At 35.5% G+C, this 15,879-nt stretch overlaps 1 protein-coding gene across 2 annotated transcripts in view; it reads left to right on the top strand.

Annotated features, from left to right (window-relative positions):
* Positions 1–15,879, top strand: part of CDK19 (cyclin dependent kinase 19) — a 118,974-nt gene that overhangs the window by 39,558 nt on the left and 63,537 nt on the right. For both annotated transcript variants that reach the window (XM_054279991.1, XM_054279990.1), the window contains exon 3: positions 6,964–7,074. In XM_054279991.1, the coding sequence (XP_054135966.1) occupies positions 6,964–7,074 (111 nt within the window). The remainder of the gene's footprint in view (positions 1–6,963; positions 7,075–15,879) is intronic.

Below are 15,879 nucleotides of genomic sequence, written 5' to 3' on the forward strand. Positions count from 1 at the left end.
TAATTTTACAGTTGTCCTTTGTCTCTATTATTAAGAAGTCTGTGCTCTGGTCTATGATATTGGTAAGTAAGTAATTGAAAGAATTTTTATACTTGTATTTCTGCTTGTGTGTTTCAAGATAAATGCCAAAGATAATTTTTTTTTGCTGGAGACCTTAAGAATTAAAAATGCAGCTATCCTAGTTTCTATTTCTTTAGTGGAGTTAAAATGTAATACTTTCAAGATGTCTTTTGCCAAGCTTTTGTTTCAGAATAAAAATGTTATTTAGCAATGCCAGATCATTTTCAGCTCCTGAAATGAAAATATTTATAGAATAAATACTTTCTTAATCCTTCTCATAGGAGGAGGGTGGGGCACATTTTTGCCTTTTTCCTGTCCTGACATTTGGCAGTCGACTGGTTAGATTCTGTTCATTGTCATCTTTTTTTTTTTTTTTTTAAATACTTGATCTTTCACTTCTGGTAGTCTGAAGCCCTCACAGCTTGGAGACTGTATGCTTTGAAGAGATGCAAATGTGAAAAAAGGTTGAAGAATATGTAAGGCATACTTGGAGGGAGCTTTTAATTTAAAGGACTGCTTGGGATCAAACTGGTCAAAATCAGATACATGTATAGGAAGAATTAGAGGGAAGAAGAGAATCTGCATGGGCTCTACTTAGAGTCTGTTTTGAATTACTTTAGCTTGTTAATTTTAATTTGCAGTGTGCCCTGGAGTAAACTCAGGCAGCTCTCCTAGCAGTTTGTGTAAGAATGGCAGTTGTTAATTTTTGGCATTTTACTCTACCTCCCCTACTTGGTTTTGCATGCCAAAGGCAGTCCAAGGACTTACCAGACCAGAGTATGAGGAATATGTCCTTTCTAAAGTAGGTAGAGGCCTAAGCTAATGCTTAAACTTTTACCTTTCTCTTTAGATTGTTTGGATGTATTTTTTTAGGTTGTTTTTATTGTTTGTTTGGGTGGTTTTTTTTGTTTTGTTTTCGATTTTGGGATTTTTGGTGTGTTGGTTTTTTTTTTTGTTTTGTTTGTTTGGTTTTTTTGTGTGTGTGTATATGTCTATATTTCTCCATGTCTGTTTTTATGTTGCCTGCATCTTCCTGAGACCTCTTATAAAAGGGTCAGCCATGGAGAACTTAAAGCTGGAAACAAACCCTCTATACCTGCTCAGTTTGAAGGTATTAATATAAAGTCTTTTGGTTCTTCAGTTATGCAGTAACTCTGTAATTGTAATTTCGCCAAGGAGAAATGGGAATCCAAACTGGAAAATCCCTAACTTCAGAATCAACTGCACCACTAGAAAAAGCTGAATTTTGAGTAGTTTTCTAATGTGCTACCCTGTTTGAATTTCAATTCCCTTCTCTTTTCTTGATAACTTCAAGATCTGTAGCACAGTTAGCAAAGGTTTGTTCTTACATGTTAGATAAAATAAATAGCTGCCTATTTATTTTTGTGTGGGTTTTTTTTTTTTTGTTTGTTTGTTCTGTTTTGTTTTGGGGTTTTTTTTTGGTTTTTTTTTTTTTTTTTTTTTGAGAGAGGCCCATATATACCTCCCTGAGAGAAAAGCTGCAGCATGAGCTTGATATGATAAAAGGCAGTAGAGGGTCTATAGAAAGGGTAATATTGACAACACTGAGGACAGGATCTAGTATTGATTAATAGCCTCAAAACCAGTTGGAATTTTAAAAGAAATAAAATTATGATCTTTATGTTCCTTTGAAAAGCCCAGCTTCAATTAAAAAAAAACCCTTCAGTGACCCTAGGGGCTTCAAATAGATTCATCACAGAGGAGGCAGCTTTAAAATTCTGTAATGTGCAAATGCTTTTATGAGCAATCAGCCTCATGCTTTGGCCTTTCCTGTGATTTCTTATGATCCACATTTCTGCCTGTTAGATGTTTTTGTTCTAACCTTGAAAATGGTTCAGTGCAGTACAGTGTGCATTTCCATCACAGAAACTACCAGTGCTGTTCCAGATCAGTTGAAGTACATAGATCAAAAGACTGAAGTAAACGATGTGAGAGGTGGGTACGCCTCTTAGATGAGATTGCCCCCTGAGTAAATTTTTTAAGGTTATGGGTTTTGTCATCACTGACACAGAAATGCATGTTTGCTGCAAGATTTACTGGTGTCAGTTGTGACAGCACTGGTTTGTCTTTGTGTTTTCTCTAATTTTTCTTAGGTTTCCTTCACAGCAAGATGGAAGTGTCTGTCCTCACCCTGCGTTTTTCAAGTGGTAGCTAGAAAGCATTATTCATCCAGTGGCATAAAAGTTTTTCTGGGCAAGATTTCCTTGAGGAATATACTTTTTGACTTGTGTTTAAATGTGCTAAGTGCTCTCAAAATTGATCACTTTGTTTATATTGGTTACACTGCAGCTCTTCTCCCATTCACAGAAGTTGTCTGTCTCTTTGGGAGGAAAAAGGGAGAATTTTACCTCGCTCAAAAGATCAAGAGACTTTCTAGTTGCTTGTCTACTTCTTGTAAAAGGAATTTGCATTTTATGGTGATAGACGATTTTCAGGCACAGTTCAAGCATTTAAACCAAATTGCTGTAGGGCTTGCTGTCTGTCAATCATCTTTTCCATGTGCTGGAGATGATCAGTAAAACCTCAGTAAACCCATTTTTCATGAAGGCTTCTACAAGAGCACATGCTGTCTAGGAAATCTTACTGGTGAGTTATATCAAATTCATCAACTAAATTTGTTGTCCAATGTTGCTAAAGAAGTAAATGAAATATGGTTTTCCCTGCTATTGAGAAGCTATTCCTGAAACTTCCTCTTAATGACATGCTAACTTGCAGGATGATTTTAGCTCTTATTAGCTGTCTTTCTGTTCTTCAGCCATATTTATTAGTGTAATGATTTCTTTCACCATTGATGCTCATATCTTTGTGTTTTAGTGGGTATCCATCTTATTTCGTTCAATATTTGATCAGTTACAGTAGTTGAGAAAGTTGGAGTAATTGAGAATTACCCATTGAGAGATGGATTGTTTTGCTCCTTTGACCCCCCTTATCTCTTTCTGGGAGAGTTCATCTTTTGTGTGGGTGTGGAGGGAGAGGTGTTTGAGCAGAGAAAACCGCATATAGTATTTAAAAAAATCACAGAAGCCTTTTATGTATTGATATAAATACATTCCATTCTCTCCTGTAAGGACCTCAACTAGGATATCTAATATCAGATTTGCCATCTCAATTTTCTTCATTGTTTTATGGCAATCCAGTTCTACAATTTATTACTTGCACCTGATGACTTTTCAGTCTGGTTTTTAAGTGTGTGAATTCAGATTTTGTGCTTTTGATTTAATCTTGTTTCTGTTACTCTTTGTTTACTCAGTCACAGAATAAAGTAGCATAAAAGATGATGCATTATCACATTCCTTTTCTTCCTTGGAAATGCTGCCTTTATTTATTCAGATCATTCACACTCATGATGTTGATATTGAGATGGGTTTTATTAATAAACACAATACTTGTTCTTTGGTAACTCTTCAAATAGTTAATACACAGAGCTACTTTACCTTGAGATCTGCCCCTTTAGGGTATTTTTTTTCTCACCTTGGATGTATTCCAGTTGTCATCTTTCCCATCTGATGAAGTGCTTGAAACTATTATAAGGTTGAAATTTGAACTCAGATCTTCTGCTTGAGTAGAAAATCAATTATCAGAGAAGAAAGGATAGTTTGTTTTTCACACATTTTTCTTTATGTTCATTGTTTGAAAATTGTTTTTTTGGCATGCTTTGGATTCGCAAGTCTCCAAATGTCTCCTTTGTGCCCCTTTTTTGGATGTATGTGATCTATTTGCTAATCATCTGATACCACCTCTGAGTTTTGCTTGTAAATGACTTGTGCTAGTTTTTACTTTCTTATGGGTAAGGCATTTCTTTTATCAGTGTGTTCATTCCATGGTCAGTTATCATAACTATTATTGAAAATGTAGGTTAAAATAACAGATTTTTTTGTTTGTTTTATGATATCCCACTTTTACTTGCTTAATCTTGTATACTCTCTTGTGCTCCTTCTCTGGCCAGACAGCCTTTACTCTTTACTTGGATTTTCTATGCAAAGTCTACCTCAGCATGACTACTGACATTTTACATTTCCAAGGCTTCAAGCTTCTATACCAATACTGTTGCCAACTTAACTTTTTTTCAGTCATCAGAGACTTTCACATTATGACCTTCCCCTGCTATAAGAGACATTGACTTGTGAGGGAAGTTCTCACAGAAATTCTCTCATGGAGAACTTATTATTCATCAGACAGTTGAAGAAGTTACTAGCAATTCTGCATATAGCAGATACCATTTGGAAATCCTAGAAGCTGTTCCATGCTATTTGGGCTATCCAAAAGCATAATTTTAAACTTTAAGCTGTGCAATCAGCTAAGAATGGTGATAAACAATGTACAATTCTCTTGTTAACACTTTCAATAATAATCATCATAATCTGTTTAGATTAAAGCCATTGTACAGGCCAGTCAAAGTTGCACAGATGTTGATAATTCATTATGAAGTCCTTCTGAGTGTCTTTCTGTCTAAACTGCATTGTGCGCTGTTACAAGAAGGGAATGTATCATAACTGAGACACAGGTTTTTAGTAGCATTTTACCTCAAGTTGTGTATGATGGAACTTAAATTTTGGAGGAACATTAGGTTAAAGTACTATTCAATACAATGCTTTGTTCATTTACTAAGAAATTATAGTAGTTGCAGAGCCCTTTTATGTTCCGGTTGCTATCTTGTAATAGAAGATGTCAAGTACACTGGAGTCTTTCAAGTACTAGGACAATATAGTAATTTCTTCCTTCTAAATTCAAACTTAGCCAGCCAAATCTTCAAACCGATTTACTTCTGCAGAAGACCTAAGAAAGTAATATTGGTATTGTTTCATTGATCTGTTCTGTTTGTTTAAAGTTTATAAAGCAGGAAAACTGCAGACAATGATTTACCACATCCCTGAAGTTGTCCATGTGGTTCTAGGTAGGGCTGAAATGCAAGTTTGTCAAAGGTGTTTATGGTGATGCATGGACATAGCAATCATATCACATAAAGGTGCATCACTAATAGAAGTTGTTAGGGTAGGTGGTAGATGCCAAGAAGTAGCTTCACTGTGTCACCCAAATTTTCACATTGTTGTCTTCCACCTGTCCGCAGTAATGAAAATACAGTTTCTGAGGTACCTTGTTTCTTTTTGTCTCAGCCTTAGATCGATGCTTGTCTTTGAAACACTTGTCTCAAACTTGCTGTCTTTTGATTTCCACAGCTGTGGATTTGGTTCTGCCCAATATTCCTTTCTCATCACATCTTTCCAGCGCTTTTAGAATGACTTCCCTTATCTCCACTCTTTATGTCCCTAAGAGTTTCATCTCTTCAGTCCCTGTGGTCACCCTCTCTCCTGCAGTAGCATATTTCTAGACGAGATGATTTTTAACATAAATCTGACCAACGGCTTGTGTTTGTGGCTCATGCCCATCCCTTGTACCTTATGTTATCATTTTTGGCCTGCTGTAGTTGTGGTGGAGCACCACTGCAACTCTAGCATAGCTAGAATAGAGCTCTCATTCTTGATGTGGTGTGTTGGACTCCTAGAGCCAACATTTCCTTGGTTTCTCTTGTGCTGCTGAAGCATTGACTGCTGTGGCATGCAGCCTTGACAGCCAGAATTAACAAAGAGCAAGTCTCACAAGAAGCTGCTGAGGGAACTGGGCTTGTTTGGCATGCAGAAAAGGAGGCTCAGGGTTAGGGAAAGAAAGAAAAATAAGAAAACACTTCCTGCATGGTAAAAAAATTATTTCATTTGCTGGGAAATTGGAATACATTTAAGCTATGATATTCTTTAGATTTCTTGTCTTGACAGATATCTGTGTAGTCAAAAGATAATATAATTTTAAATCAGTATTTTATTTCTCCTAAAAATATTGATTTTAGGGGAAATAAAATAATCTTGAGACTTTTTCTGTAGGGTGAAATGATAGAAGACTCATTTCTCCCAAATGTGCCTTGGAACATATTCCATTTACAATTTACCATTAGGAATTGATTCTTGGCAATGTATATACTAGTGTTGCAGATGTGAGCAATTTCCAGATAAAATAGGAATGATCAATCATTCTGGTGACTACAGTGTGGAGAGGGGGAAAGTGATTCCATAGAAATTGTTTTTGGGAGTACAGCTTCACAACTCCTCCTGAACCTGGTTTAATCTGGCAGAGGATGATGACTTCAGCAGCAGTGCCTGCTTTAGTATGCTAATTAGTGATGAGACCTAGTTTTCTTTCAATAAGAAAACTATTAATAATTTCTTTCAAGCAATAACTATCAATAAGTTCAATAACTATCAATAATTTCTTTCACGCAATAAATAAATATGAGATTATTTCCAGATTACAGAATAATAGTTTAAACAGCCAGTAGTAAACCCATTTTGGCAGACTTTTCTTTGAAAACACCCTGTTTTCTGAGAGCAACAACCTATGAACCTTAGGGCAAGTGAGGTAGGGATCCAAAGCAAAAGAAAATTATTGATTATAAAATAACTATGTGGTGATCAAGACCTGTGTTGTCCTGACAAAGAACTGGACCAAGCTTCATTCTGGCATCCTCAAATACTGATGTTCACCTTTGATAAGAAAACAGTTATACTTGTGTGTAATAACTTCTTTAAAGAAGGGTACTGATGGCAAGCAGGATGAATAGGTGGGATGGGCAGCTTTGTGCTGGTTGTGGGACAGAGAAGGGTAGATAGTGATGGGCAGCTGTGCTGTTAGAACAGCAGCCCATGCCACAGAGGCTGTGTATATCCTGATTTTGATGTTTGGAAGATAATGTGGTGAATCTGTGGTGTCTTTCCTTCTAGGGCCTGTTTTAGGGTTACTTGTTTGTTATTTGACCTGTTTGGTGATTTTGTTGCTGTGTTTGCTTTTCTTAACAAGCACAGAAGTAACAAGAGCTTCTCTGTTTCTCTGCAGCTTTTACGAGAGTTGAAGCACCCAAATGTGATTGCATTGCAGAAGGTTTTCCTTTCTCACAGTGACAGAAAGGTTTGGCTGCTGTTTGATTATGCTGAGCATGATTTGTGGGTAAGTACAGATTTCCCTGAGTATTTGAGATTGTGTAATAAGAATTTGTTCAAACTGATGTATATGTGATGTGCCTTCATATAGGCAGAGATGCATTAATTTCTTACTCTCTAATTAAGGGTCTAACTGATAATCCTGTTACTTTTACACTTTAAAGCTTGCCAAAGACCACATAGATTTTTTTTTTTTGAGTCAGATTGGGTTTTGAAGTGAAAAGGATTCTTCTGCAAGCTTTAATTGGAGTTAAAGGAAGCATTCCTAAATTGAGATCTTCTAAAACTGTGTTTGGAAATGTATTTAATACTTTTTTCCCTGGCATTTTGCACGTACACACACAAGAAAAAAAGGACTGCTTTGAGTCCTCTCACTGAGAGTGACTGCAAGCAACTAACATTCCATCATCTATATTTTAAACAGATAATTTGTGACAGTATGAGTGGAAATAAAATAACAAGTGAGCTAATTGGGCTTACTGATGGACACTCATTACATGGAAGAGGAGTGGAGACTTAGATGTTTGTTTTTAAGTTTCTAGCAAAGTATGATAGGATTTGGCTTAGTCTGTTTTAGAGGTGGACATCAATGATATTGTGACTTGAACTGCAAAATATTCAAGCTCCACGTCTGTTGATAACATGTGAGTTACTTGAACCTGGATTTATGTTTAAATCTGAAAGATATCAAACATGAAGTGTAACCAATATGTTTATGATTCCTTTGAAATATTGGCAAGGATAGGAAGTGGTAATATGAATTCCAGTATTACTTTTGAAGGCTTCAGTAATACAGGTGTTGCTATTACAAATGTTAGTGACAAATTGCTCAATTTCTTCATTCTTGGCTCTTGAGCTTGTAAATGACCCAAGATTTTAATTGGACAGATAGTAAACTTAGACCTTTCAAAAAGACACTTCTGTCTCAGAATGTGTAAAATCATGGTAATTTGTTCCCCTTCAAAAGTTTGAAAAGTATTTAATTTATTTCTCTTATGGGCTAGCAGGTTTGTATTTTGCAAGTTTCGTTCATCAAAGTTCAGTGGACATTTTGAGTTTGTGTATTTCACATAACTGGTGGTAGTGATGATGAAGAGAAGTGCATCAGCTAAATCTCTGTATGACAGACTTGATTTCTGCATTAAATGAGTTTACTCATTTTATGGAACAGTCATAACAAACACATTTTACTGCTGCATTTATTGCCATGTGTTTTAAACATCTTTTTTCCTAACCTTTTCCATTTGATTTTACTTTAGTTGTGTGGTTTTTACACTACATAGTCATTTTTCACATGATTTAACAGCTTTAGAAGAAGAACCATTGCAGTTTGATGTTCTTGCCACCCCTCCCATATGGCTGGGTATTGGATATAATCTCAGTGAAGTTAATTATTTTCTATTATTAAAGACTGAAATGTTTGTTACAATGAGGTACTTGATGTGAACTGGTCTCCCACTTTCTAACTCTCTTCTGTTTTTATTTTTTTTCTATGGGACATGCTGCACAAGTCATTTCTCCTTTCCTGTATAATTGCCCATATTTCCTCGCTTCTTAAGCCTTTGCCAGGAATTTTTTCCTCCCTTGCATAAAGTTTGCCATGTTCAAGGCACTCTTGGTTCTGGCTTAACCTTGGTCCTCATTTCCTTTACTGTCAGCACTTCCCAAGCATCGCTCTTAATTCCCCTTTTGTCTGTTTTGCTCACTCCCAACTTTGTGTCTTTTTCCACGCTGCCTCCTACACATGGAACAGCCTCCCAATTAACGTACGTAAAGATCCTTCACTATCCTCCTTCAAAAACCTCCTGAAAATCCACTTATTTTGTAAAGCATTTCAGTGATACCAACCACTTGTCATTCTGTCTGTGTTGTGTTGTGTTTTGCATTTCCTGTGCTTTACAGCTTGTGCCCTTTCAACTCTCTGGGGTAGAAATTTTAGTAGGGGTTTAGCACTTTTTTTTTTTAATTGCTTAGCACCATGTGCTTTGCCAGCACTACATAAAGACAAAGTAAGCCTATTTATCATGGATATATGAAGACTTAAGTTTTGGAATGGAAGGTGTGCTGTCACTAGAGACATGTAGATTTCCAGAGACAAATGTTTTCAAATGTAGGTAGCTTAGATTTACTTACCAAAATCAGTAAGTATGGAAACTGTTTCTGTTCAAAGCTGTCCAGGTTTTAGTAACACCTATTGGCTTCAGTAAGAAGAATAAATGCTCATCACATTCCATCATTAGATTAATTAAAATCATTATATTTTTCAGCTTCTGTACTGGAAACATTTGGCAAGAGATGAATCAACTATATCAGATGCTATGCTATTCTGTTAATTTTCTAGTACTGAAAAAAAAGTCCTGTTCTAAAGGGTTGGTGCTAATTAAACTTTTTAATAAGTTCTTCCATGGTGAGCAAGAACATTTTTTTCTACTTCTCATTTAAGTCCCAAGAATGAAACTGCTCAGATCTGAAATTTTATATTAATAATGGTCTGTAACTTCTGCTGATACCATTACCAAGGAATGTAGACACTTTGCTAATTTGAACTGCTTTAGGCAAGTATTGGTGAACACTGATTATGCTGTTCTTAACTACAAAGATAGTAATCAGTTTTAATAACTAATCCTATCAAAGATACTTTCTTTTCTTATCTCTCAAGTTACATTATACAAAACAACACAAAACCATGAGATTACCATGGAGAATATCTAAGAATATAGGAATTCTTTTGACAAATTGATTTATAGCTAGTTTCCTTTGATTACCAGAATTCTTAGTGTCATACACAGTGTTATGATTTTTCTTGGCTATTTGTCTCTGCCAAAGAGAACTGGTAAAGGTCTCAGGCTGTAGGATGTTAACTTTTTATTTTTAAAGGTCAGAAATTTGTTTTCGATGCCAGAGTTCCTGCTGTCTTATCAGCAAAAGAATAACTTCTTTTTTAATTGAACTTTCATGAATATTCTTTATCGCTATAGTTTTATACTTCTAGACAGTATACTGCTGTCCAGAACTTTCTGCATAAAACTAGTGCATTTAAGACATTATTCAAATTTATATAAAATGTTTTAAATGCATGATGATTACTAAAATGGACTTCAGGAAAAGTTTGATACTAATGTCCTGGAGATGAAGTTTTTTTGTCAATCTATTTGCTTTTAGCCACTGTAGAGGTTACAATATTTAAACTTTTCTTTTGTTCCCTTTAAAAGCAGATTTGTAATATTGAAAGTATTTCCTAAAGCACATGTTTTTAGTACCACAGATAAACACACATTTGATGACTTCAATTTCATAGTCTCTATAAGCAGGATTTTGATTATAACCAACATTTTTATTATAATTTTAAAAAATCTTTTTGCATTCACAGGTTATCTATATACCTTTTCCTAGTTATGGTACAGAGTTAATTCCCAGACTCATTTTGTATGTCTGTATAAAGTCAAATTTTTACAATCCCCTTTTCTGGAAATATATGTTGTAATTTAAATGAGAAGCTTCTGGATGGGTTTGATCTCATTCTGAAAAAGGGTGACATTTTTATCATAGTAAAAATGTGTTAAATGTGTTTTATAGCAACAAAAACCACTTCTGGTTCTTAATAGGTACATAAATAATTAACTATGATTTGGTAATATTGTATGTGATGATACATTCAGTATCCAAGACCAGTTAAACCATGATCTTTGAATTTTTTAGGTTTGGTTGTTTCTCTATTACTATTATATTCCAGTGATCTCTAACAACTAAATCCTTGGCAACAAATGCTACTGAGAAACTGAGTAAATGAGTAAATGCTACTGAGAAATGGAGTAAAATTAATCTTGGATTTCTTGTTGATAATAATAAAAACATATAAGCAAGACTGGCTTTGTTTTATATGAATTACTTGTTATGTATATGTTCTGCTTTTAAAAAACGTAGGGTAGAGATTATTAATACAGTCATGAGTACCTAAAAATAATCATCAGATAATGGAAAGGAGAAACTATTCTTCCTATGTGTGAATTTCATAGTACAACTTGATGCTCTCAATCTACAAATAAATATACCTAATTTCAGCTAACAACATTTTGAATCATCTTTCATTATAAATGAAATTGGGAGAGTGTTGCATACCGATGCGTACAATAAACTTGCACATTTGTTTAATCACATGAATTTTGTCTAACAGCTGAGTTTTAACATATTCCTTAAATATGGTATAATCAGTTAGAATTCTTTCTTCAACAGGCTTCAGTTTAGCTCTTAATCATAAGTATAATTCAGATGCTAGTTGATGACAAATATCTTTATATACATAAAAATACTTTTCTCAGTGTAATGTGTTTTTTAACATTTTGATTTTCTAAGCCATGTATACACTTCTGGTGTAATTCAGGTGATTTTGCCAGGTGGTTTTTCATGCAGTCTTCTCTCTTGTATATGTATGTATGAGTAGAGCTGGAAGAAGAATATAAGGTTTGTGGAGACCCAAGGGAATGGGCTGGCATAGGTCTTTATGTCATGATTGATTCCTTCCAAGTGAAATGGATGGGGTTTTATGACCGTCAAAGTCATGGTTGGATTTCTTACAGAGGGCAGTGCCATTCCTTGACCGCAGATCTTTGTCATATTCTCAAAACATACACTTGCTTTTTCTGCCAGACATGTATGAATTTGAGGGTAGTTTATATGGACTCATTTTCTGCACCACAAAGCGTGAGAAGTGGAGGAAACTACAGGTAGGAGCAGGCCTCAAAACAAAGGCAAGGTTCAAAAGCAGAAGTGTGTGAAAAACTAAAGTGAACAGAGTGGTGTATTTCGCTTTTATGTGTACTGAAAGGGTAGCTGAATTCTGATGATTTTTGTTTACATTGTATAAAGTTATTTTGCAATAATTTGGGCTGAAAGATACTATAAGACCTAGAAGGATGCAGGCAGAACCTAGAAAAACTATTTGGGATCTGTTTGAGGAGATGTGCTATATGGGATGTGTTTGATCTGTGTTTCAAAGTTTAGATATTTAAAGCAAGCTGGCATTAGCAAAAGTTGATGTATTAAAGTTCCTTTCCCTGTTACTAAAAATGTTCACCTCTTGTCACTTGGAATAGGGTCTTTCATTAGGCAGTTTGATTAATGACATTTTAAAGGAGATCCTGATGATGGCCATGCACTGGCAGCATTTAGAGGGAACAAGCATGCTTTTTTCCCCTTCTCTTTTGAAGGACAGTTTATGTTAATTGCTGTAATGTTTCCAAAATTGGAAACTAAAGTGGTAGCTCTAGAGGTAGTTCTATCCACTTCTGTTTTGATTTTATTTTATTTCACTTGTGATAAGTACACTGACAAAATTTTTTTAGTTTCTAAAACTATGATATCTGAAATGAATCGTAAGTGTAGGCATCTCAAACTATGATTTATTTTTGGAACATTGGGTGTTTGCTTTCTCTTTTTGAAAATCATGGAAACAATGCATGGTTAGTTTTTATGCCACCTTAAGATTTTGATTTGTTCTTTCATACCCTTTTTGAATGCTTTACATTTACAGTAAGTGTAGTATTTTGAGGTGGTTTTGTGTTAAAAATGAGACTGGAAGCAGTATAAAATAAATCCTCTTGGCCTTAGTACAGATTTTACATGTATCCAAGCTTCCCTCTCCTCAATATTAAAATGTAACTTTACTTTTTATTGGCATATTGACATAATTCTGTTTTGCTCTCAAAGGCTGGATTAGGGATTGGATAGAATGCAGAGTTTTTGCTGAAGCGTGGGAGCACAAGCAGTTTGCTTCAGCAGGGAGAGGCATCTGCATTGGCATGATTGCTTTTCAGTTTGAAGGAGATGCATGTAATTTTCAGCAAGCTTTGCCTTAAGCAGTAGAACTCAAGCAGTCAGGTTTTCTAGAGGCTTGTGTCTGTTGATTATCTCATGTGTGTTGAGGTGGGAATTCACTGTAACTTCATTTAGTCAGACATGCATGAAATCCCTCTGTTAGCTGGCTTCCTAGTTTTGGGAAAAGTTTCTAGGTCCAGCTTGTTTGTTTGCTTGTTTTAACCTCTGTCACACTGAACAGCAGTTCTTGGAATTGGAAATGGGATGACACAAAGACAGACTTGGAAGCAGACTAAAATTAGGATCTTATTGAATGCTCACTTAACTGTTGGGTAAATCCTAGGGATTTTAATTTCCTCTGTCTTGTTATGCATTATGTTTGCTTTGTTTGTGATGGAGAATTTAGAAAATGCACATAGTTCTTCACCAGCCAGCTTTCAAAGCAATTTCAATGCACTAGGTAACATAGAAGAAGGCAGTCAAACTCCTAGGTTGAATATTGTTTATTTCCAAATGTCTAGCTCTGTTTCTCCTCTTCATTTTTTACCACTTACATGGTCTTGCTTTTGCAAGAACTAAAATCATCTTAATGAAATAATGTGATTCATCCAGTTTTCCTTGCAATTTTATTACATTTTTTAAAGCTGAATATTGGGAATAAGCAGTTAGTAAGTAAAACGAATAGTCCCAGATATTGCAAGCAGCAAATTATACCTTCCTTGCTTTCCTGGGCTTCTGTTGAATGTGTACTTTAATGTTGGTCAGTGAAGTATTAATTTAATTTAGAATAAAGACTTAAAATCACTTCTACAAAGTTGCTGTCTTGTTTAAATTAAAACCAAAATTTGTACAAGCAATAGAAAATTTTTTACATTATATTTAATAGTGAATACCTAATTGGCTCGCACCATTTTTGGAATCCAGTCAGTGGCAGCATGTTTTTAAGATTTAGGAATCAGAAATATGGATGCACAGAAAGGGAAAATTGCTGCTTTTGCTGAATAGATTTCAATATTGCTTGGAATTATGTTTATCTCTTATGACTTATGTTTTTCTTTTGTTTTGAAAGATTTTTAGTATATTAGAAGAGCACTTGCAGTGTTCTAATGAAGTAATTAAAATGAATTTATGTCTGCATGGCATTATGGATGGGTTTCTGTTCTGTAGCGTGCAACTGGTATAGTGTGGACTGACAATAACTTTCCTCATTAATTTTGCCGAATGTTGCTGGATGTTTTCCAGCTTTTTTGGCCAGGTGATCTGTCAGGATATGTGAGTTATCTTTAAGGAGGTGCACTGAAAAAAGACACGGGGAATACTGAAGCTTTTTGAAGCTCTGCTTATTGTCTTGTTACAAACATGTCTCTGACTTGCCTGGATTGTGGAAGTCCTCATGTTTTGTCCTTAATGGCCAAAGAACTTGAGCATACCTAAAGGTTACAAACTGCAGTGTCCAAGTGTGTCTCATGCTTCCTAGAGAGAGAGGCAAAACGTGCTTCATACCTGTGGTGGTTCAGATTTATACTCAACTCACAGGACAGTCTTAATTTTGTGCTATTCAGCAAAAAGATTTATTGAATGAGAGAAGTGTAGTTTTGAAGTCTAGTAGTTAATCCATTTTTCTGGGAAATGGGAAATGCAGGCTGTAATTCCTGTAAATTATTCCTTGCCTTTATTAGGTCTCAGGTTCTGGCTGTTACGTGCTGTACTTGAAGCAGCATCTGTTTGCTCTTCTATTTCTTAGATGGACACTGCCATTAAAATTGCTGTTTAGTGTTTTTTAGGTGCATTGTTCTTTCTTCGTATGGCTAGTTGCTTACAAGAAATTGGATGAACTATTTTTAGGCATTTTTTCAGTGTAGGGCTTGGTCACAAATGCTGTGGACTCATTCCAATGTCATGGGGCAAATCTAGCTTTTCAGTTCCCTACACTACTTGGTCCTGCAGTATATTTTTAGCTTTTGTTCAGTTCTCTAAACTGTGATGGTTGTGGTCTTTTGGATATAAACTTCCATAGAGTAAGCTGGCAACAACAGGTTTTATTTGCTTTTGCTGGAAATTGGATTTCACCTAGTGATGATATTGCTTGCTTCGAGCAAAACTATCCATTTTTATTCACTTCTGCAATTCAATAACCCTTTCAAGAAAGGAGCTTGTTTCCTTAGCCTTTCTAACTGGGAGCCATATGGGAGGGGCAGGGACAGAAATCCAATGGCATCAACCTGGTACTGTCTCACTCCCCACTTACCCTAGCATCTGAGGCAGAGCCAGAGGCAGTTGTGTTGTTCCTTGGCAACATATCTGGGGCTAATTGTGTCCTATTCTGTCTCATGAGACTCCTTCATTTTCTCTGTGCCTAAGGACTAATGTTTTATGTGGGTAGTAGATGATTTTTAGATGGGTGTAGAAATCCCTTCTAGTGATTACATGCACCTTGAAAAAGGGCAGGACTGGATTTATAGGCCTCTGAGTATGACCTTTGCCTGTTGGTTCCTCTGTATTTTTCCTTTTTCATTTCCTGCATGAATAAATGTACTAATTTGTGAGTTTATCATTACTGCTTTATAAATCATATTGTAATTACACATGAAGGTTGCTATCTGGTGAGCATTTTGTAGTACTAGGGACTCCTAGTTGAAGCTAAGAGACTGTATCTTCTTGTGACATCACAAGAAAAAATTTTCTAAGGAAATAATCCCTTAAAGCATTTCAATGTAGTTTCCAGAGTGATTGCACAACTAAGGATCAGGTACTAAGAGCTTATCTTGTTTATTGATCCTCATGAGTATATTAAAAACTGACAATCCTGTAAATTTCTACTGCTTTTTAGTACAAAGCCATAAATACTGTACATTTACTAGTGGAAGGCTCTGTGGGAACATTGTTGGTCGGGAGTAAGCAGGCTGTTTTGATTCATTTGGTGTTTTCTGCCTTTCTTACTTCTCTTTAAACACTACTGTTTACACTTTTGCTAAGTACAGTTTGACAGTGGCTAAAA

Source organism: Melozone crissalis, unplaced genomic scaffold (assembly GCF_028551555.1).
Source record: "Melozone crissalis strain CALT ecotype California unplaced genomic scaffold, PUWL_Pcris_2 ptg000027l_1, whole genome shotgun sequence".
NCBI classification, from domain to species: Eukaryota; Metazoa; Chordata; class Aves; order Passeriformes; family Passerellidae; genus Melozone; species Melozone crissalis.